Source organism: Salmo salar, chromosome ssa21, assembly GCF_905237065.1.
Source record: "Salmo salar chromosome ssa21, Ssal_v3.1, whole genome shotgun sequence".
Lineage (NCBI taxonomy): Eukaryota > Metazoa > Chordata > Actinopteri > Salmoniformes > Salmonidae > Salmo > Salmo salar.
Window position 1 is genome coordinate 23,128,875 of NC_059462.1, and position 24,272 is coordinate 23,153,146.

General features: G+C 42.2%; 1 protein-coding gene across 6 annotated transcripts in view; it reads right to left on the minus strand.

Moving 5' to 3' along the window:
- The window catches only part of LOC106581957 (DDB1- and CUL4-associated factor 6), a 70,594-nt gene extending 47,269 nt beyond the window's left edge, over positions 1 to 23,325 (minus strand). For 3 of the 6 annotated variants that reach the window (XM_014164537.2, XM_014164533.2, XM_014164536.2), the window contains exons 1-2: positions 22,869 to 23,324; positions 5,168 to 5,229 (exon numbers count right to left, since the gene is read on the minus strand). In XM_014164537.2, coding sequence (XP_014020012.1) covers positions 5,168 to 5,229; positions 22,869 to 22,959 — 153 coding nt within the window. In that variant the 5' untranslated portion in view covers positions 22,960 to 23,324. Of the gene's footprint in view, positions 1 to 5,167; positions 5,230 to 22,868 lie in introns of all 6 variants that reach the window. The other 3 variants (XM_014164535.2, XM_014164532.2, XM_014164538.2) reach the window with 2 other exon arrangements.
- Between the last annotated feature and the right edge of the window lie 947 nt (positions 23,326 to 24,272).

A 24,272-nucleotide genomic window follows, 5' to 3' on the forward strand; every position in this document is an offset into this window, starting at 1 on the left:
AGTTTCTCCTACCACAGACATTAAACTCTGTAACTGATTTAAAGTCACCATTGACCTCATGGTGAAATCCCAGCGGTTTCCTTCCTCTCCGGCAACTACGTTAGGAAGGACACCTGCATCTTTGTAGTGACTGGGTGTACTGATACACCATCCACAATGTTATTAATAACTGCACCATGCGCAAAGGGATAATCAATGTCTGCTTTTTTTTTTTAATCCATCTACCAACAGGTGCCCTTCTTTTTTGAAAGGCATTGGAAAACATCCCTGGTCTTTGTACTTGAATCTATTTGAAATTCACTGGTCAACTGAGGGACCTTACAGATAATTTTATGTGTGGGGTACAGAGATGAGGTAGTCATAAAAAAATCATGTTAAACACTATTACTGCACACAGAGTGAGTCCAAGCATCTTATTATGTGACTTGTTAAGCACGTTTTTACTCCTGAACTTATTTAGACTTGCCATAATAACAAAGGGGTTGAAAACTTATTGACATTCCAGCTTTTCATTTTTTATTAATTTGTAAACATTTCTAAAAATATCATTCCACTTAGACATTATGGGATATTGTGTGTAGGCCAGTGACACAAAATTTAAATTCAGGCTGTAACACAACAAAATGTGGAAAAAGTCAATGGGTGTGAATAATTTCTGAAGGCACTGTAATCCTGTAAAGTTCTAATGCTGGTAATAGCCTAAACACATTCCAATTCGCGTCATGTAATGACGTTCAGTACTTCAAGCCAAGCACTCTCCATGTCCACCCCTCTCTCTTGCTCTCCCCACACCCGTGAAATTTCAGTGGCATCTCAGCCCTGCACTTATCTGACCAATCAAACATGTAAATAACGATCTTACCAGATCCACAGCAAGCTGCTCTATCGGCGCTAATTGGGGGAGTAAATGAATGAGCTAAATATAAAAATGTTGATTTCACTGGTTAAAAAAGGAACGAAAAGGAAATATATGAACTAACTTTTCTTTGGTTAGAACCAGCTCAGAACTTAATTTTCTTGTCAGAACGGAGAAAAAATAAATAGGGTTCTGCTCACAACAGAACAATGGGAAAATCATTTTGGTTCCAACCCCTGCCACAACAGCCATCTTTTTTGTTGAAGCAGACTGTAGCTTGATCTTAATATAGGCCTATCCTATCACTTGCATTACACATTCTTCTGCATGTTGTGTTGTATACTGATACTACTTGATCAAACTCTGTAGGAATATAGTGTGTCTGTCAGCCCTGACCCCTCAGTGTGCCACCTTCTGCTGCCCAGATGCCCCTGGCTGCCCAGGTCCCTACCTCCCTCCACTCCCCAGCCTCAACCAGAGGGTTATACTACAAAGTAGGATCCATGAATTAGCCAGCTAACTTGCCTAAATATTCTGAAATTACTTTTTATTTTTTAGAAAGATAAACTTGAAATAGGCATGGTCTAACTGACTCAACAACCAAAAACACATTTCTAAGTTTAGCTTTCTTAAATGAACCAGAAAACCAATAGTTATTTTTGGTTATTTATCCAAGTTAAATGGCTAACGCATTGATCCTGCTTTGTAGTATACCCCTCTGGTCCTTCAGTCAGACTAGCTTAATTCTGAATCAGTCTGAAACCAAACCCTACAGTGGTTTCTTCTCCTAGCCCCAGTACCTTCTAGGTTGTAGATCTATAGGAAGAAGAAAGGTGTAAGCAGCAATACGGCACAAGCTCCCCTAAACCCCATTAAGAAATTCAGATCTGCATATGCCTACACCAAGGAGTAGGAACAAGGGCAAGGGGCTGTTTAAGAAATTGGTATTTTAGTCAAATAAGTATTCAGTACTTGTGTACAGTATGTTATCTACAGAGTAGATCTAAATGTATCTCTTCCATCGTACTTTTTCAACATCTGGCAATACAGGTTGTGTTGGGATTCGAGAAACTGAAAAGTGATGGCCCCCAGCACCAAACACAACATCTTGTGACTCGTACAGGCACAATAGGGGTTGTGAGATAGAATGGCACAAGTGACATGTTGGAGGGCACTTCCTCCTCCATTACTTCCACGACTTCAGGTCTCCAAAATTAGAGAGAGGACGTTAGTGACAGACAGGAGCTCAGGGAGAGACAGGGGCTGGTGATACAGGAAGCGGAGCAACATTTAAAAATGGCTTCCTTACGTCTTCTTGTCCCTCTTTTATATGATAAGGACTGAGCAGGTGGGTGTGATATGCCATAAACTCCAAGCTACTGGTTTGAGAGAATAGAGCTAACCCAATTTGACAGAACTCGCTAGGGCAATTATGTGTGTGTATATAGCCTACAATCCGGGAATATTGCAGTAAATTGTACGAGAGGATTTTGTTTGTACTACGCAGAAGTTTCATAAATGATTTATCTCTTTATTTTCCAAACAGAAGACTCCAACCAACTGAATGGACAGGATTAGAAAGACAGAATCCTTGATCCGAGCCAGCATCAGGCTGTTTGCAGTGGTTGTGCAGTGGTAGAGGGAGTGACTGGCAGGCTGACAGTGTGACAGCGTGTGTGACTGACTGGCCGTATGGCTGCCTTGGGTTTCACAAAAATATCAGCAGACTGCTCAGAGCTCAACACTCACAGCCGTGGCCAAGACACAGCCACGCTACTAAATACTACACTGCTGTTAACTGGTATCAACCTAGAAAAGCACAACATTTGATGTTACAGAAAATTATTGTACAAATGTAGGCAACGATTGTGTAATAAATAGGCTATTCACTGAAAACGTATTTTCAAATCTTGAGAACTGGTTAATTAAAAAAAAAGATACAGTTGAAGTCGGAAGTTTACATACACCTTAGCCAAATACATTTAAACTCAGTTTTTCACAATTCCTGACATTTAATCCTCGTAAAACATTCCCTGTCTTAGGTCAGTTAGGATCACCACTTTATTTGAAGAATGTGAAATGTCAGAATAATAGTAGAGAGAATGATTTATTTCAGCTTTTATTTCTTTCATCACATTCCCAGTGGGTCAGAAGTTTACATACACTCAATTAGTATTTGGTAGCATTGCCTTTAAATTGTTTAACTTGGGTCAAATGTTTTGGGTAGCCTTCCACAAGCTTCCCACAATAAGTCCCACAATAAGTTGCTTTTTCAGTTCTACCCACAAATGTTCTATACGATTGAGGTCAGGGCTTTGTGATGGCCACTCCAATACCTTGACTTTGTTGTCCTTAAGCCATTTTGCCACAACTTTGGAAGTATGCTTGGGGTCATTGTCCATTTGGAAGACCCATTTGCGACCAAGCTTCAACTTCCTGACTGATGTCTTGAGATGTTGCTTCAATATATCCACATCATTTTCCTCCCTCATGATGCCATCTATTTTGTGAAGTGCACCAGTCCCTCCTGCAGCAAAGCACCCCCACAACATGATGCTGCCACCCCCGTGCTTCAAGGTTTGGATGGTGTTCTTCGGCTTGCAAGCCTCCCCCTTTTTCCTCCAAACCTAATGATGGTCATTATGGCCAAACAGTTCTATCAGACCAGAGGACATTTCTCCAAAAAGTACGATCTTTGTCCCCATGTGCACTTGAAAACCGTAGTCTGGCTTTTTTATGGCGGTTTTGGAGCAGTGGCTTCTTCCTTGCTGAGCGGCCTTTCAGGTTATGTCGATATAGGACTCGATTTACTGTGGATATAGATACTTTTGTACCCGTTTCCTCCAGCATCTTCACAAGGTCCTTTGCTGTTGTTCTGGGAATGATTTGCACTTTTCGCACCAAAGTACGTTCATCTCTAGGAGACAGAACATGTCTCCTTCCTGAGCGGTATGATGGCTGCGTGGTCCCATGATGTTTATACTTGCGTACTATTGTTTGTACAGATGAACGTGGTACCTTCAGGCGTTTGGAAATTGCTCCCAAGGATGAACCAGACTTGTGGAGGTCTACAATTGTTTTTCTGAGGTCTTAGCTGATTTATTTAGATTTTCCCATGATGTCAAGCAAGAAGCACTGAGTTTGAAGGTAAGCCTTGAAATACATCCACGGGTACACCTCCAATTGACTCAAATGATGTCAATTAGCCTATCAGAAGCTTCTAAAGCCATCATTTCATTTTCTGGAATTTAAAGTTTAAAGGCACAGTCAACTTAGTGTACCCACTGGAATTGTGATACAGTGAATTATAAGTGAAATAATCTGTCTGTAAACAATTGACAATTGACTTGTGTCATGTACAAAGTAGATGTCCTAACCGACTTTCCAAAACTATAGTTTGCTAACAAGAAATGTATGGAGTGGTTGAAAAACGAGTTTTAATGACTCCAACCTAACTGTACGTAAATTTCCGACTCAACTGTATATATATTCCTAATGAAAGTAGCTTCAGAAAGTATTCATACCCATTGACTTGACATTTTCTTGTGGTACAGCCTGAATTCAAAATGGATTCAATAGATCTTTTTCACACCCATCTACACACACACCCCATATCGACAATTTCTTATTGAAAAATAAATACAGAAATATCTAATTTATATAAATATTCACACCCCTGAGTCAATACATTTAGAATCACCTTTGACAGTGATTACAGCTGTGAGTCTTTCTGGGTAAGTCTCTAAGAGCTTTGCACACCTGGATTGTACAGTCGGTCTGTCCGTCACTCACTGTATGTCTGTCTGTCCGTCAGTCCCTGTATGTCCGTCCGTCTGTCCCCCTCCGTCCGTCCGCCAGTCCCTGTCCGTCCGTCAGTCGGTCCGCCAGTCCCTTTCTGTCCGTCCGTCCGCCCGTCAGTCCCCGTCTGTCCCCGTCCGTCCATCAGTCCCCGTCCGTCTGTCCGTCCATCCATCAGTCCCCGTCTATCGTCCGTCTGTCCGTCCGTCAGTCCCCGTCCGTCGCTGTCCGTCTCTGTCCGTCCGTCAGTCCCCGTTCGTCCCTGTCCGTCCGTCGGTCCCTATCTGTCCGTCAGTCAGTCAGTCCCTGTCTGTCCGTCAGTCCCTGTCTTTTCGTCCATCAGTCAGTCCCTGTCTGTCTGTCCGTCACTCCGTCGGTCAGACTCAAGGTTTCACACACTGACAGACAGACAGAGGGGAGGGTGAATGGTGAAGTGCTCTAAAGATGAGAGGAAGGACAGATCTGCACAGTGTACACCACAGACACACACAAGGGTGGGTAACGTGTACTTACACAGCCATCGTGGACATTCAGTGTCGCTTCGAGTTTCAGCCGCTGGACAAATTCTCTTCTGCCTGTGCAAATACAGAAGAAAGACATTCTTAGCAAATCACAATTGTTTAGCCACGACTTGTTACTTTCATTTATTTTTGGACTACTTCAGTCAGCATAAAAAAATAACTGGTGAATTCAAGTCATCGACTAGGGTAGATGGCCATCATCGACTAGGGTAGACGGCCATCATCGACTAGGGTAGACGACAAAGCAATGGCCATACCCTATATCAGAAGTGTTGGAACCCATTTGTAAGGCTCTGTTTTCTTTTGCCATGGTTTGTTTTCATGCCTCAGCTCTCAGTATTTACAGAGGGAGCAGGGAGATGCATAACATGTCACATTGATTGCAATGATTCTGTCTTTCTGTGGCTTATAATGTATTATTCATCTTGAGGAAGCCTCCCTCGCATCTGCTGTCACCATCACAGGGAGAGGAAGAACCAAATGAGCAGGCTGCCTATCCTGTCGTGAAATAGACTTATGTCATGAAGGTTCAGGTTTGGCAGTATTTTAGGAATTAACTTGCTTCTAAACTTACACTGTATCAGGCTAGAAGATTCAGGTTTTAAAATAAATCACCTCAAATTGTTCAACTTGCCTTAGAATAGTGAGAAAAAAAAACATTGGGCGAGAATTCATGCCATCAGGTAAAGCGATGACAGGCTCGAATCTAAAAACCATTCCTTGTATACTGCAATCGTAGAAGGCATGGAAAGGATGGCCTTAGTTCCATAATCCACTATGACAGACTCCACTGTGCATTGACAGTACAAGGCCAATGTCAAAGGCAATAAAGTAGAATTACAGCAGACAGTCATTAACACTATGGCCCGCCTTTGTGACCTTGCGTGCCTCGTGCCAGTCCTGAAATGCTCATATAAAACGAACCAACACTGACACTACGTATACTGTCGCCTAGCCAGATGAAATTTGAAGGTCCCATTCAATAACAGAGAGGCAAAGGTAAATAAATAGGTCATGTGATAAATAAAGTAGGCCAGGTTTTGTCCTACAGCTTGGTTCTAGTTCATTGCTGTTTAAATCAAACAGTAACAACGGTGTTGTCTCCATTGTTTCCATATCCCCTCCTTTCTTTCAACCTTCAGATATTTAAAGTCAAATGCCCAAAAAGACAATGAGACCCAGATAAACATGTCCCAACCCTTCTTTAATTTGCTGATAGGCATTGATGTCATGAGAAAGTAACGTGATGATTGATTTAGCTGAAACTATGGAGGCTACTTTGATCTTGCTAAATCTCATGGGTGAGGAAGACATGGCAAAATATAGCCTTAAAAATGTTCTATGATTAGCCTAGGCCTAACTATCCCTTCAAGTATCTTTCTAGCTTTTTGTTGGGATTTAGATTCCACAAATGCTATGCTAGCCCCCCTGGCGGCCGCCCTTTTACAGTGCCAAATTTTGCCTCCAACTGGTATGATTACCTGTCCATTGACAATGACAGCTCTAGCAACACAGCCAGCCTAGTCAAGCTAAATGTAGCGCTAGGCAAATCCATACGCCACCTGCCCCACCCCTGGGCCTGCTAATCCTCACTCAAACGCCACTCAAAACAATCACAGGTTAGCTTGGCCCCAGATAGAAAATACACATTTAGTATACAGGTAGCTCCAGACAGCATAGCCACATATAGCATCATGCTATACAAGCTAAAGTGACACCACATCCCAGTGTCACCAAACCCTAGAGAAGTGAATTGACCATGTGCCAAGAGGTCTGATTCTGCTTGAAGGAGCCATAGGGGAAAAAAAGACACCCCTTTCATTTCAGTGTTTCTCAATCTTGAGGTAGATAACACTAAAACCACTGGTATGGATGGAGATGTGTGTCAACATTTGCAATCCATCAGTGACTGAAACTGTCTGGGCCTCTGACTGAAAATGGTTGATATCCTGAATGGCCTGGTTAACACAGTGTCTGGCAATTCCATAAAGTTTGAGAACAGAGGCGTCTTTGACTCAATATCACATAGCCATGGCCATAGCTTTGTTGCTACACACTGTGTACGGTGGTTGATACTGTAGCTTTTCAAGCATGTTGTAATTGTTATTCATCTTTGGGAAACAGAGAATGCGAAACATGCAGAAGATCACATCTCTCAAAGCCACTTCCTCACTACTGATTCACTGAAATCATACATATATATACTAAGCTTGCCCTAAAGTAAATTGCCAAAATGATATAGCCTAATTAGCCTACTCCATTAAATAACATAAAAATAGGCTACTACACCAGAAAGCATGATTTGGCCACAGAGGATCATTAGCTTCTTTAAAAAACGAAGCTGTGGATTGCTTTAAATCACATTGTCTACAGTCGGAAGGGCCCGCAGTTTGGGCAGCGCGAGCGGCAAATGCTAAGTAGATGATTGTTGAGTTGAGGCTGTCAGTGAAAAGTAGAGGCCCAGCCAGGCATACCGCAATATTTTAAAATACAATGGTGGGAAAACAGTTTAGAAAGCAAATGGCTATTGCTGTAAAGAGAAGACAAGATTCTAATATGTCTTTAAGTTATCAAACTTCTCAACTGAACTGAGCGAACAGTATAGCCTAGGCCTACCTTTTTGACACCAGCGGAGAGCATCGGCCATATCCCTGATGAGTGCTCATATTCACTCTTTATCATTGTTGGGTCAGTGCCACTTGAAAATGTGTTTTTGGACAACCATTTCCTCCTCCAGGTTACATGGACATCATATTGTATGAGTCTCCCCTTCTCTTAGGCCTTTTATATTGCTCCCGGGTGGCGCAGTGGTCTAAGAAACTGCATCTCAATACAAGATGCGTCACTACAGTCCCTGGGCGGCGCACAATTGGCCCAGTGTCGTCCGGGTTTGGCCGGGGTAGGCAGTCATTGTAAATAAGAGTTTGTTCTTAACTGACTTGCCTGGTTAAATAAAGGTTACATATGGATCAGACAACGTTGTTTTTATTGATCTGTTTGTCAGTGTCAGCAGAGTAGTTTATCCTGTCATTTGTGTCAAAAAATAAATTAAAATGTTTCACCTGATGTCATAATGTGTAGAATTTCATGAAATGTATTTATAAAAAGGCAACATTTTTCCCCTGCAAAAAAATGAGAAACTAATTTGATATAGCCAGCCATGCATTGAACAGTCTTTGTTTGCATACAATGATTGAGTTATATTATTTGCCTAAATTATTACTATCCAATCCACTCATCACATTAGGAATAGTAGCCTAAATAAGTCTGCAAATGCGATGATGCACGGAGTGCTTTATTATAGGCCTGAAGTCGCATTTTTATCGTAACATACTAAATCAGCTTAAGCTTTGTCTCAATAGGCAATATCAACAAATCTGTGAGCATTAGTAATTGAAGGGAGGCAGTGCATTCCTTACAGGGACAACTCCCTGATTCCTCAACATGTCAGTCAACCACAAAGGTTTGGCCAACATGACCCAACCTGAGAAATGACGTGGTACCTGGGTTTATAGCAACACCAAGGATCAAATGAGCACTGTGTTTCATAATCCTCTTGATAAGTGAACAACACATAACAGTATGATTCTATGGAGCTTGATCATTATTTTTCACCAGCAAGTGAAACATCCACACAATGAAACAGGCTAAAAAGGCACGGACGGAGTGGTAGAACATTGTTGAAATCCATGTTAGCAGAGGGCAACACAACAGATAGGAATCAAATATAACACAGCAAATCAAAAACATTGGATATGATTTTCTATTGAGAAAATAGCCTAGGCATATAAAAACGTAGTGTTTTCATCAGAGCGTCATCGATTTTTGTGAATGGTGCTCAAGGCAAAGCCTGGTTCAGTTTCAGGTCAGGGTCCTGACATGAGTGCACATACCCAGTACCCACACTACCAGAGAGAAAACACCAGTGTTGTCCTGGTCCACCCACTTGGGATGCCAGTCAGTGTACTAGAGAGCCAAACCCAGGAAGAGTGGCTTGTAGGAGGGACAGCTGAAGGTTAGTAAACAACCACTACAGAGCTGCAGGCAGTAAATAAAGATGAGCAGGAAGAAGGATTAAGTAAACCAATACATGTCCTCATTATAGAAACAGGAGATTGTTATGATCATTTTGGCGTTGATGATCCCATAACTGTAGCCTCCTCTGTCATACGCCTACTGTTTCATCTAAGATCATGTAGTCTGGCGTAGCACACGCATAGGACTCTGTTCCTTGCAGACACTGCAGCGGTTGAAAAAGTGGGCTTTCTTCTCTAGACCATAGACTTTAGATTAAGACCCAGGTCAGAGAGAGGCTTTCAATTCCAGTGCATTTCCCACTCAAGCAGATTCCTGTCAGTGTCTCTCGGAGTTATATTATGAGTAGCCCATTTGCCCCAAATCGACTGATTCTTTCCTTGTGTGTCGAGGAAAAGAAACACTAATGCCAGTGCTTTGAACACTTACTGTACTCTGATTTTAAAGCTTTGTTTGTGGGCTTTTAAAAAAAATGAATCCTCCAATCTGTGCTCATGTCGTGTCCCAATTAAAACTGTCCCCCATGAAAAGTAACTGAAATTAATGGAGACCTGTGTTTGGGCGGAAGGAAGCGATGATGTTGTTTGGGCTGTCGTTCTGTGAAGCCCAGCAGGGTGTCAAGGATTATGATCAATTATTCAACTCCTGGCCCCGTCTCCCACACACACTCTACATCAGTATCACTCACAATGTTTTGTAAGGTGGCCACTTTAGGTTGAGACAATCATTCGGGGGGCCACACAAATCTTTAAATTTGTTGTACTTTTTCTTCCAATATTATCAATTATCAATTGATAGCAAATTCAGAGAGCACATACAATTGATTTGATGTACAGCACATCACAAATATATACATGTGATGTAGCCTATTTGATGTGTGTAAGACCCATATTAAGGGTTACCTCAGTAGTTGGATAAGCAAAAATGTCAAATGTTCATTGTTGAGTCCCTTCTCCTTCCCTCACATGTTTGGGGTGCCGTCAGTGCACAAAAATGCCAGATTTGACCAGTCAATATTACTACCAGCAAAAAATGAAACAAGGGCTTTCAGAATATCCTCTCCTTGTGTTTGACCCTGAAGGGGCAGTAAACATAAAAGTTCCATTCTGAACGACTCGTTTTGAGGGAAGCGGACCCAAACACATAATTGGGCAATGTCACTTACACAGCGCCACGGATGTGTCAGTAATCAGTTGCTTACCGATGTCCTCGCCAATGTTTTTTCTCCTCACCTTTATTTAACCTGGTAGGCCAGTTGAGAACAAGTTGTCATTTACAACTGCGACCTGGCCAAGATAAAGCAAAGCAGTGCGACAAAACCAACACCACAGAGTTACACATGGGATAAACAAACGTACAGTCAATAACACAATAGAAATATCTATGTACAGTGTGTGCAAATGTAGTAAGATTAGGGAGGTAAGGCAATAAATAGGCCACAGTGGCGAAATAATTACAATTTAGCATTAACACTGGAGTGATTGATGTGCAGATGATGATGTGCAAGTAGAGATACTGGGGTGCAAAAAGAGCAAAAATAAATAACAATTTGAGGAATGAGGTAGTTGGGTGGGCTATTTACAGATGGGCTATGTACAGGTGCAGTGATCGGTAAACTGCTGACAGCTGATGCTAAAAGTTAGTGAGGGAGATATGAGTCTCCAGCTTCAGTGATTTATGCAATTCGTTCCAGTCACAGGCAGCAGAGAACTGGAAGGAAAGGCAGCCAATGAGGAGTTGGCTTTGAGGATGACCAGTGAAATATACCTGCTGGAGTGCGTGCTACAGGTGTGTGTTGCTACGGTGACCAGTGAGCTGAGATATGGTGGGGCTTTACCTAGCAAAGACTTATAGATGACCTGGAGCCAGTGAGTTTGGCGACGAATATGAAGCGAGAGCCAGCCAATGAGAGCATACAGGTCACAGTGGTGGGTAGTATATGGGGCTTTGGTGACAAAACGGATGGCACTGTGATAGACTGTTCTGTCTCCTAGACATTAACGTACTTTGGTGCGAAAAGTCAAAATAAATCCCAGAACAACAGCAAAGGACCTTGTGAAGATGCTGGAGGAAACAGGTACAAAAGTATCTATATCCACAGTAAAACGGGTCCTATATTGACATAACCTGAAAGGCCACTCAGCAAGGAAGAAGCCACTGCTCCAAAACCGTTCGCAACTGCACATGGGGACAAAGATCGTACTTTTTGGAGAAATGTCCTCTGGTCTGATGAAACAAAAATAGAACTGTTTGGCCATAATGACCATCGTTATGTTTGGAGGAAAAAGGGGGAGGCTTGCAAGCCGAAGAACACCATCCCAACCGTGAAGCACGGGGGTGGCTGCATCATGTTGTGGGGATGCTTTGCTGCAGGAGGGACTGGTGCACTTCACAAAATAGATGGCATCATGAGAAGGGAAAATTATGTGGATATATTGAAGCAACATCTCAAGACATCAGTCAGGAAGTTAAAACTTGGTCGCAAATGGGTCTTCCAAATGGACAATGACCCCAAGCATACTTCCAAAGTTGTGGCAAAATGGCTTAAGGACAACAAAATCAAGGTATTGGAGTGGCCATCACAAAGCCCTGACCTCAATCCTATAAAAAAATGTGTGGGCAGAACTGAAAAAGCGTGTGCGAGCAAGGAGGCCTACAAACCTGACTCAGTTACACCAGTTCTGTCAGCAGGAATGGGCCAAAATTCACCCAACTTATTGTGGGAAGGTGGTGGAAGGCTACCCGAAACGTTCGACCCGAGTTAAACAATTTAAAGGCAATGCTACCAAATACACTCAATTAGTATTTAAACTTATGACCCACTGGGAATGTGATGAAATAAATAAAAGCTGAAAAAAAATCACTCTACTATTATTCTGACATTTCACATTCTTAAAATAAAGTGGTGATCCTAACTGACCTAAGACAGGGAATTTTTACGAGGATTTTTACGGGCGGCGCACAATTGGCCTAGCGTTGTCTGGGTTAGGGAGGGTTTGGGCGGCAGGGATATCCTTGCCTCATCGCGCACTAGCGACTCCTGTGGCGGGCCGGGCACAGTGCATGCTGACCAGGTCGCTAGGTGTACGGTGTTTCCTCCGACACATTGGTGTGGCTGGCTTCCGAGTTGGATGCGCCCTGTGTTAAGAAGCAGTGCGGCTTGGTTGGGTTGTGTTTCGGAGGACACATGGCTCTCGACCTTCGCCTCTCCCGAGTCCGTGCGGGAGTTGTAGCGATGAGACAAGACAGTAACTACTAACAATTGGATACCACGAAATTAGGGAGAAAAAGGGGGTAAAAAAAAGAAGAGCATGCATTTAGTTTTACTTGCATTTAAGAGCAGTTGGAGGCCACAGATTGAGTGTTATATGGCATTGAAGCTTGACTGGAGGTTTGTTAACACAGTGTCCAAAGAAGGGCCAGAAGTATAAAGAATAGTGTCGTCTACATAGAGGTGGATCAGAGAATCACCAGCAGCAAGAGCGACATCATTGATGTATACGGAGAAGGTACGGTGGGATTCGAAATTATCTGTAATCTGTTTATTAACTAGGCTTTCGAAGACTTTGGAATGGCAGGGCAGGATGGATATAGGTCTATAACAGTTTGGGTCTAGAGAGTCTAGAAGAGGGGGATGACTGCGGCAGCTTTCTAATCTTTAGGGATCTCAGACGATACAAAAGAGAGGTTGAACAGTCTAGTAATAGGGGTTGCAACAATGGTGGCTGATAATTTTAGAAAGAGAGGGTCCAGAATGTCTAGCCCAGCTGATTTGTAGGGGTCCAGATTTCACAGCTCTTTCAGGACATCAGCTGTCTGGATTTGGGTGAAGGAGAAGCAGGGGGGGGGGGCTTGGGCAAGTTGAGGGTGCAGAGCTGTTGGCCGGGGTAGGGGTAGCCAGGTGGAAAGCAAGGCCAGCCGTAGAAAAATGCTTATTGAAATTCTCGATTATCGTGGATTTATCGGTGGTGACAGTGTTTCCTAGCCTCAGTGCAGTGGCCAGCTGGAAGGAGGTGCTCTTATTTTCCATGGACTTTACAGTGTCCCAAAACCTTTTAGAACTTGTGCTACAGGGTGCAAATTTCTGTTTGAAAAAGCTAGCCTTTGCTATCCTAACTGACTGTGTATTTTGGTTCCTAACTTCCTGAAAAGTTGCATATCGCGGGGGCTATTCCATGCTAATGCACTACGCCACAGGATTCTTTTGGGCTGGTCAAAAGCAGTCAAGTCTGGAGTGAACCAGGGGCTATATCTGTTCTTAGTTCTACATTTTTTGAATGGGGCACGCTTATTTAAGATGGTGAGGAAAGCACTTTTAAAAGAATAACCTGGCATCCTCTACTGACACGATGAGGTCAATATCCTTCCAGGATACCCGGGCCAGATTGATTAGAAAGGCCTGCCCGCTGAAGATTTTTAGGGAGCTTTTGACAGTGATGAGGGGTGGTCGTTTGATCGCGGACCCATTACGGATGCAGGCAATGAGGCAGTGATCGCTGAGATCCTGGTTGAAGACAGCAGAGGTGTATTTAGAGGGCAGGTTGGTCAGGATGATATCTATGAGGGTGCTCATGTTTACGGATTTGGGGTTGTACCTGGCGGGTTCCTTGATAATTTGTGTGAGATTGGGGGCCTCTTGCTTAAATTGTAGGACGGCCCGGGTGTTAAGCATATCCCAGTTTATGTCACCTAACAGTACGAACTCTGAAGATAAATGAGGGGCAATCAATTCGCATATGGAGTCCAGGACACAACTGGGGGCTGAGGGGGCTATAGCAAGCAGCAACAGTGAGAGACTTATTTCTGGAAAAGTGGATTTTTAGAAGTAGAAGCTCAAACTGTTTGGGCACAGACCTGAATAGCATGACAGAACTCTGCAGGCTCTCTGCAGTAGACTGCGACCCCGCCCCCATTGGCAGTTCTATCTTAGAGGAAAATGTTGTAGTTGGGGTTGAGTCTTGTTATGTCGAGTCTGAGAGTTGCAGTCCCTTAATTTGCTTTAAAATAGCTTCCTTGTTTGTTACATCAGCATACAATATTTTGGCCAAAAAACATTCTTTGACAATCTCCACGTCTGTGAAGGCCTTCTTGTTTCTCGCGAGTATTCAAGCAATCTCAAATGTTGCCCCTGTCATTTTCTCTGCAACAGTGCTAGATCCATTGAGCTGTCCTTTGAGTTGAGCTATTTTGTTGTTAAGGTTGCTTTTTGGCGGATACGTTTTGTCAACATGGGCATGGTGTGACTGGAAATGTCACTCTAAGTTTGCTTGCTTAAAACAATTGACTGCCTTCTGGCAAACAAGACAAAGTGAGCTAATCCCATTATCTCTTGGAACTTTGTGTCCTTCTTGAATCAACCCTATCCTTCTCTTAGCCTATCCTTCTCTTAGATACTTTAAAAAAATAATAATCGAACGGAAACTGAACTGACCTCAGAAAGCACTATTCGCTCAGCATTACTTACTGTAGTTCAATAACCAAAATAGATTTTTTTTCAAACTGAAGGCGTTACCGCTTCACTTTTTCTATATTTTCTTGTGTTACAAAGTGGGATTAAAACTGAAGGAATTTTCATTTTTGGTCAATGATCTACACAATTTACTCTAACGTCAAAGTGGAAGAAAAATTCTAACATTTATGAAAAATAAGACCAATATATTTTGATTAGATAAGTATTCACCCCCCTGAGACAATACATGCAACTCACTGCCTTCTTGAAGACAAACAATCTATACAAAACACTTCAGTCTGGTTTTAGACCCCATCATAGCACCGAGACTGCATTCGGAAAGGTGGTAAATGACCTTTTAATGGCGTATACCAAAGCTCTGCATCTGTCCTCGTGCTCCTAGACCTTAGTGCTGCTTTTGATACCATCGATCACCACATTCTTTTGGAGAGATTGGAAACCCAAATTGGTCTACACGGACAAGTTCTGGCCTGGTTTATCTTATCTGTCGGAAAGATATCAGTTTGTCTCTGTGGATGGTTTGTCCTCTTGACAAATCAACTGTAAATTTCAATGTTCTTCAAGCTTCCGCTTTAGGACCACTATTGTTTTCACTATATATTTTACCTCTCGATGATGTCATTTCGGAAACATAATGTTAACTTTCACTGCTTTGCAGACGATACACAGCTGTACATTTCGATGAAACATGGTGAAGACCTAAAATTGCCCTCCCTGGAAGCCTGTGTTTCAGACATAAGGAAGTGGATGGCGGCAAATGTGTTACTTTTAAACTCGGACAAAACAGAGATGCTAGTTCTAGGTCCCAAGAAGCAAAGAGATCTTCTGTTTGATCTGACAATTAATCTTGATGGTTGTACAGTTGTCTCAAATAAAACTGTGAAGGACCTCAGCGTTACTATGGACCCTGATCTCTCTTTTGACGAACATATCAAGACTGTTTCAAGGACAGATTATTTCCATCTACGTAACATTGCAAAAATCAGAAACCTCCTGTCCAAAAATGTATCCATGCTTTTGTCACTTCTAGATTAGACTACTGCAATGCCCTACTTTCTGGCTACCTGGATAAATCACTAAATAAACTTCAGTTAGTGCTAATCACGGATGCTAGAATCTTGACTAGAACAAAAAAATGTGATCATATTACTCCAGTGCTAGCCTCTCTACACTGGCTTCCTGTTAAGGCTAGGGCTGATTTCAAGGTTTTACTGCTAACCTACAAAGCATTACATGGGCTTGCTCCTACCTATCTTTCCAATGTGGTCCTGCCGTACATACCTACACGTACGCTACGGTCACAAGACGCAGGCCTCCTTATTGTCCCTAGAATTTCTAAGCAAACATCTGGAGGCAGGGCTTTCTCCTATAGAGCTCCATTTTTATGAAATGGTCTGCCTAGCCATGTGAGAGACGCAGACTCAGTCTCAACCTTTAAGTCTTTATTGAAGACTCATCTCTTCAGTAGGGCCTTTGCTTGAGTGTAGTCTGGCCCAGGGGTGTGAAGGTGAACGGAAAGGCACTGGAGCGACGAACCGCCCACGCTGTCTCTGCCTGGCCGGTTCCCCTCTCTCCACTGGGATTTTCTGCCTCTAACCCTATTACAGGGGCTGAGTCACTGGCTTACTGGGGCTCTTCCATGCCGTCGCTAGGAAGGGTGCATCAGTTGAGTGGGTAGAGTCACTGACGTAATCTTCCTGTCTGGGTTGGCGCACCCCTCGGGTTTGTGCCGTGGGGGAGATCTTCGTGGGCTATACTCTGCCTTGTCTCAGGGTAGTAAGTTGGTGATTTGAAGATCTCCCTCTAATGGTGTGGGGGCTGTGCTTTGGCAAAGTGGGTGGGGTTATATCCTGCCTGGGTTGGCCATGCTTCTACACCTACATTGCTTGCTGTTTGGGGTTTTAGGCTGGGTTTCTGTACAGCACTTTGTGACATCAGCTGATGTAAGAAGGGCTTTATAAATACATTTGATTGATTGATTGGCCCTCTCCGGGGGTATCGTCGGACGGGGGCACAGTGTCTCCCGATCCCTCCTGTCTCAGCCTCCAGTATTTATGCTGCAATAGTTTGTGTTGGGGGGCTAGGATCAGTCTGTTATATCTGGAGTATTTCTCCTGTCTTATCCAGTGTCCTGTGTGCATTTAAGTATGCTCCCTCTAACTCTCTCCCTTTCTCTCTTCTCTCGGAGGACCTGAACCCTAGGACCATGCCTCATGACTACCTGGCCTGATGACTCCTTGCTGTCCCCAGTCCACCCTAGTCTACCTGCTGCTGCTCCATTATCAACTGTTCTGCCTGTGGCTATGGAACCCTGACCTGTTCACCGGACATGCTACCTTGTCCCGGACCTGCTGTTTTCGACTCTCTCTCTCTCTCTCTCTCTCTCTCTACAGCACCTGCTGTATCTAACTCTGAATGATCGGCTATGAAAAGCCAACTGACATTTACTCCTGAGGTGCTGACCTGTTGCACCCTCTATAACCACTGTGATTATTATTATTTGACCCTGCTGGTCATCTATGAACGTTTGAACATCTTGGTCATGTACCGTTACAATCTCCACCCGGCACAGCCAGAAGAGGACTGGCCACCCCTCAGAGCCTGGTTCCTATCTTGGTTTCTTCCTAGGTTCCAGCCTTTCTAGGGTTTTTTTCCTAGCCACCATGCTTCTACATCTGCATCGCTTGCTGTTTGGGGTTTTAGGCTGGGTTTCTGTAAAGCACTTTGTGACATCGGCTAATGTAAAAATGGCTTTATAAATACATTTGATTGATTGATGTTAGAAACACCTTTGGCAGCGATTACAGCTGTGAGTCCTTTTAGGTAAGTCTGTAAGAGCTTTGCACACCTGGATTGTACAATATTTGCCCATTATTATTTTTTTAATTATTCAAGCTCTGTGAAGTTGGTTGTTGATCATTGCTAGAAAGACATTTTCAAGTCTTGCCATAGATTTCCAAGCCGATTTAGGTCAAAACTAACTCGACCACTCAGGAACATTCACTGTCTTCTTAGTAAGCAACTCCAGTGTAGATTTAGCCTTGTGTTTAAGGTTAATGTCCTGCTGAAAGGTGAATTTCTTTCCCAGTGTCTGGTGGAAAGCAGACTGAACCAGGTTTTCCTCTAGGATTTTGCCTGTGCTTAGCTGTATTCGGTTTCTTTTTAGCCTAAAAAACACCCTAGTCCTTGCCAATGACAAAAATAACCATAACATGATGCAACCACTACCATGCTTGAAAATATGAAGAGTGGAACTCAGTGATGTGTTGGATTTGCCCAAAACATAACGTTTTGTATTCAGGACATAATGGTAATTTCTTCGTCACATTTTTTACAGCATTACTTAAGTGCCTTGATGCAAACAGGATGCATGTACAGGCTTCCTTCTTTTCACTCTGTAATTTAGGTTAACATTGTGAAGTAACTACAATGTTGTTGATCCATCCTTAGGTCTCATATCACAACCATTAAACTCAGTAACTGTTTTAAAATCACCATTGGCCTCATGGTGAAATTCTTGAGCAGTTTCCTTCCTCTACGGCAACGGAGTTAGGAAGGACGCCTGTATCTTTGTATTGATACTGGGCGTAAAAACAAATTAATAACCACCATACTCAAAGGGATATTCAGCATGTTTTTTTTTTTTTTAACACATCTACCAATCGGTGCCCTTTTTTGAGAGACATTGAAAAACCTTCCAGGTCTTTGTGGTTTAATCTGTGCTTGAAATTCACTACTTGATTGAGGGACCTTACAGATATTTATATGTGTGGGGTACAAAGATGGGGTAGTCATTTGAAAATCATGTTAACCCCTATTATTGAACACAGCATGAGTCCATGCAACTTATGTGATTTGATTTGTTAAACTTATTTAGCCTTGCCATAACAAAGGGTTGAATACTTGACTCAAGACAATTCATTTCTTCATTTTTTATTAATTTGGAAAAATGTCTTCAAACAAAATTTCACTTTGACATTATGGGTAGTGTGTGTGGATCAGTGGCACAAAATATCAATTTAAAATTCAGGCTGTAAGTATGGCTAGACGGTGCACTGTCCTTCTCTCAGCACATATCAAAGCTGCAGGCTAAAGTTAAATCTAGACTTGGTTTCCTCTATCGTAATCGTTCCTCTTTCACCCCAGCTGCCAAACTAACCCAGATTCAGATGACCATCCTACCCATGCTAGATTACAGAGACATAATTTATAGATCAGCAGGTAAGGGTGCTCTCAAGCTGCTAGATGTCCTTTACCATTCGGCCATCAGATTTGCCACCAATGCTCCTTATAGGACACATCACTGCACTCTATACTCCTCTGTAAACTGGTCATCTCTCTATACCTGTCGCAAGACCCACTGGTTGATGCTTATTTATAAAACCCTCTTAGGCCTCACTCCCCCCTATCTGAGAAATCTACTGCAGCCCTCATCCTCCACATACAACACTCGTTCTGCCAGTCACATTCTGTTAAAGGTCCCAAAAGCACACACATCCCTGGATTGCTCCTCTTTTCAGTTCACTGCAGCTAGCGACTGGAACGAGCTGCAACAAATACTCAAACTGAACAGTTTATCTCAATCTCTTCATTCAAAGACTCAATCACGGGCACTTACTGACAGTTGCGGCTGCTTTGTGTGATTTATTGTTGTCTCTACCTTCTTGCCCTTTGTGCTGTTGTCTGTGCCCAATAATGTTTGTACCATGTTTTGTGCTGCTACCATGTTGTGTTGCTACCATGCTGTGTTGTCATGTGTTGCTGCCTTGCTATGTTGTTGTCTTAGGTCTCTCTTTATGTAGTGTTGTGTTTCTTGTTGTGATGTGTTTTTTGTCCTATATTTATGTTTTATTCCAGGCCCCCGTCCACGCAGAAGGCCTTTTGCCTTTTGGTAGGCTGTCATTGTAAATAAGAATTTGTTCTTAACTGACTTAGCTAGTTAAATAAAGGTTAAATAAAAATAAATAAAATAAAAACACAACAAAATGTTGAAAAGGTACAGGGGTGTGAACACTTTCTGAAGACACTGTATATCATGATACCCCATTCTTTCTGCAGACATCTTTGAATCTTAATTCGGAGTACATTTTTAACATAATTTTTAATCATTGAGACTTATTTACCCAAATTGGTCCACACGGACCAAAGCGGGTTTGTTAAAAAGTGTTATCCTTGGATAACCTCTGTCGACTATTACATGTTCAGCTTATTTTTGTGAGGGGCTCCCGAGTGGCGCAGCAGTCTAAGGCACTGCATCTCAGTGCTAGAGGATTCACTACAGACCCTGGTTCGATCCCAGGCTGTATCACAACCGGCCGTGACCAGGAGTCCCATATGGTGGCGCACAATTGGCCTAGCGTCGTCCGGGTTAGGGGAGGGTTTGGCCGGGGTAGGCCGTCTTTGTAAAATAAGAATTTGTTCTTAACTGACTTGCCAAGATAAACATATCTTAGATGCTTCATCAGAAACAAGCTTCTTGGGCTGTATCATCTCTCGATGCAGAAAAAGCTTTTGATAGACTAGAATGGTCAAATCTCTAATCTGCCTTGTAAGATATGGGAATTGGCTCCATTTTCATTAATATGATTAAAATACTATATGCCAAACCCTCAGCCATAGTTATAATAGGCCATATATGCTCTGCTCTGTTCAGAATCACTAAAAGCAGTAGACAAGTCGATCCAATTTCGCCTTTTCTATTCTTATTATCCATGTAACCACTGGCCTAAGCAATTCGTCAATCGAAGAAAATAACACTTCTCTAAAATCTACTGATCACTTCATCTCGTTATGCGCAGACAATATTTTACTATATTTAGACAATGTATCTCAATCGCTCCCAAACGCACTGAAGACCGTAGATACATTTTATAGCTTGAGATTAAGCTGAATTTACCTAACCAAAATCATCCCTACTGCCTCTCAAGACCCCGATGGAGGAGTCCATCTCTACTTATGGAACCCCAATAGTTGTCATTTTATATATATATATATATATAAAAACCATAGCCACAAACTAACAAAATGCTCAAAATCAGTTAAATCTGGCCTTCGTAGATGGAATAATATCCCAGTTGCTTTAACCAGCAGAATATCTGTTGTCAAAATGAACATAATGCCACTGCTGAATTTCTGTAGATCAATGCTTCCCATGGCTCCCCCTTCTGGCTATCAGGATACAATTCATAGTCCAGTCTCAAAATGTACAGTACCAGTCAAAAGTTTGGACACACCTACTTATTCCTGGGTTTATTTTTTTTACTATTTTCTGCATTATAATAATAGTGAAGACATCAAAACTATGAATATACACATATGGAATCATTTAATAACCAAAAAAGTGTTTAACAAATCCAAATAGACTTTATTTTTGAGATTCTTCAAAAGGTAGCCACCCTTTGCCTTGATGACAGCCTTGCACACTCTTGGCATTCTCGCAACCAGCGTGATGAGGTAGTCACCTGGAATGTATCTTAATTAACAGGTGTGCTGTGTTAAAAGTTAATTTGTGGAATTTCTTTCCTTCTTCATGCGTTTGAGCCAATCAGTTGAGTTGTGACAAGGAATGGGTGGTATACAGAAGATAGCCCTATTTGGTAAAAGACCAAGTCCATATTATGGCAAGAACAGCTCAAAAAAGCAAAGAGAAATGACAGTCAATCATTACTTTAAGACATGAAGGTCAGTCAATAAGGAAAATGTCAAGAACTTTGAAAGTTTCTTTAAAGTGCTGTTGCAAAAACCATCAAGTGCTATGATGAAACTGGCTCTCATGAGGACCGCCACAGGAAAAGAAGACCCAGAGTTACCTCTGCTGCAGAGGGACAAGAAACATGAGCAATGGACATTAGACCGGCGGAAATCTGTCCTTTGGTCTGATGAGTCCAAATGTGAGATTTTTGGTTCCAACCGCCGTGTCTTTGTGAGTAGGTGAACGGATGATCTCTGCATGTGTAGTTCCCACCGTGAAGCATGGAGGAGGAGGTGTGATGTTGTGCGGGTACTTTGCTGGTGACACTGTCAGTGATTTATTTAGAATTCAAGGCACACTTAACCAGGATGGCTAACACAGCAATCTGCAGCGATACGCCATCCCATCTGGTTTGCGCTTAGTGGGACTATCATTTGTTTTCCAACAGGACAATGACTCAACACATCTCCAGGCTGTGTAAGGGCTATTTGACAAAGAGTGATGGGAGTGCTGCGTCAGATAACATGGCCTCCACAATCACCCAACCACAACCCACTTGAGATGGTTTGAGATGAGTTGGACCGCAGAATGAAGGAAAAGCAGCCAACAAGTGCTCAGCATATGTGGGAACTCTTTCAAGACTGTTGGAAAAACATTCCAGGTGAAGCTGGTTGAGAGAATGCCAAGTGTGCAAAGCTGTCATCAAGGCAAAGGGTGGCTACTTTGAAGAATCTCAAATATAAATTATATTTTGATTTGTTTAACACTTTTTTGGTCACTACATGATTCCATGTGTTATTTCATAGTTTTGATTTCTTCACCATTATTCTAAAATGTAGAAAATAGTTTTAAAAAATTAAGAAAACCCCTTGAATGAGTAGGTGTGTGCAAACTTCTGACTGGTACTGTATAATATAATGATAGTTACTAATTTGATTAGCAACTGGGCAAATTACAATAATCAATATTCCCAATGACTAAGCCCAATACTCTATTCTGTTTTAATACAATCTTCAAATGACCAGCATTATTATTATTATTATTATTATTATTATTTTTATTTATTTTGTAAGGACAAAAGGTAGACTGCAGATGGATATAGAAATGTATCCCTGGACACCATCTACAACTAGTGTAACCTCTGTGAGGAAATAATTGGTTAATCAAACATCAATATCAACACAGGAATTGACAGAACTATAAGTAATGGTGTATCTTAGGTGTTGCTACCTAAAAAGGCATAGCTAGATGTGGCAAGCGAAGGGGTATTGTTACAAATAGCCAGCTGCCCAAGCGGAAAGGCAAGCAATCGTTGCAATGAAACAAAGTATCAACGCTAATGTTGTCTAAACTGGGAAACAAATTAGCGACAATGTTGTTGCAAGTTTGTATTTCACGTGTCAGCAAGCTAATCGAAAATATAGTTAGCTAGCTAGTTAACTGATCGACGTTCACTAGCTGTAGCAAATTATTTTGGACCCAGTCAAGAGCTCTTACCTAAGTAGTTGATCCTGACAGCATTCGGTTCATTATATCCAATAGAGCGCTTGTTAACATCCCAAACCAGGTTACCAGAGCAGGACATCATGCTCGAACCTCCTTTTACTTAAAAATAGCATTGAAATACAGTTGTAAGCCCTGCCTTCTGACTATCGCCTTTGGATGTTGTTTTGCTTTTTCTCTGCGGGGTCGTTGGGGCCGTTGCGACGTACAGTAGCTAGCTAGTAACGTCAGCATGGGCGCTAAGCTAACTCTAGCTATATCAAGCTTTTATCCTTATCGCCCTTCTTCACTTTGCAGCCTCTCTTCGGTCGCTATATTCCTCTGAAGCTTGTTATTTGGATGGCTCTCTACTTCTCTGTCTTGTTGTGTCAACCCCTGCCTATGCAACCAATGAACTCCCTGGTTGAAACAACGCAATAAAGCAGGTTCTCAGTGGTATGTGAACCGTTCTATGCGTTGTATTTCTATGTTCGAGACCATTAATCGAGACAGTCAACATTGCAGCCGTATGACGAAGCACTCAAGGAGAAGACCCTAGTCTCTAACAATATTAGTTGAAAATCCAGTTGAGGACATTATATATAATATAGTTATAATTGCGCGATTATGTAGTAAAGTGTTATCATATTAATACTGGATGTGTAGGTAGATTAACAAATGGTAGACTCTGGGGACTGTTCAGCAGGACACAACGTTTTGGAGCATTCAGATGAAAAGTGTCAAGTTCCTTGGTGCGCACACATCATTGAACTGTCCTTCCATACACAGTGTGGTGAAGGCGCAACAGTGCCTCTTCAACCTCAGGAGGCTGAAGAAATTCGTCTTGGCCCTCACAAACTTCTACAGATGCACCATTGAGAGCATCATGTCGGGGGCACTCTGCCTGCCCTCCAGGACATCTATAGCACCTGGTAGCCAGCCGCCTGTTCACCCTGCTACCATCTACAGGGAGCTCCAAAACTATTGGGACAGTGACACATTTTTTGTTGTTTTGGCTCTGTACTCCAGCACTTTGGGTTTGAAATTATAAAATGACTATGAGGTAAGTGCAGACTGTCAGCTTTAATTTGAGGGTGTTTTTATCCATATCAGGTGAACCATTTAGGAATTACAGTACTTTCTGTTCATAATCCCCCCATTTTATGGGACCAAAAGTATTGGGACAAATTCACTTATGTATATTAAAGTAGTCAAAAGTTTAGTTCCATATTCCTAACATGACATGATTACATCAAGCGTGTTACTCTACAAACTTGTTGGATGCATTTGCTGTTTGTTTTGGTTGTTTCAGATTATTTTGTGGCCAATAGAAATTAATGGTAAATAATGTATTGTGTCATTTTGGAGTAACTTTCATTGTAAATAAGAATAGAATATGTTTCTAAAACACTTCTACAT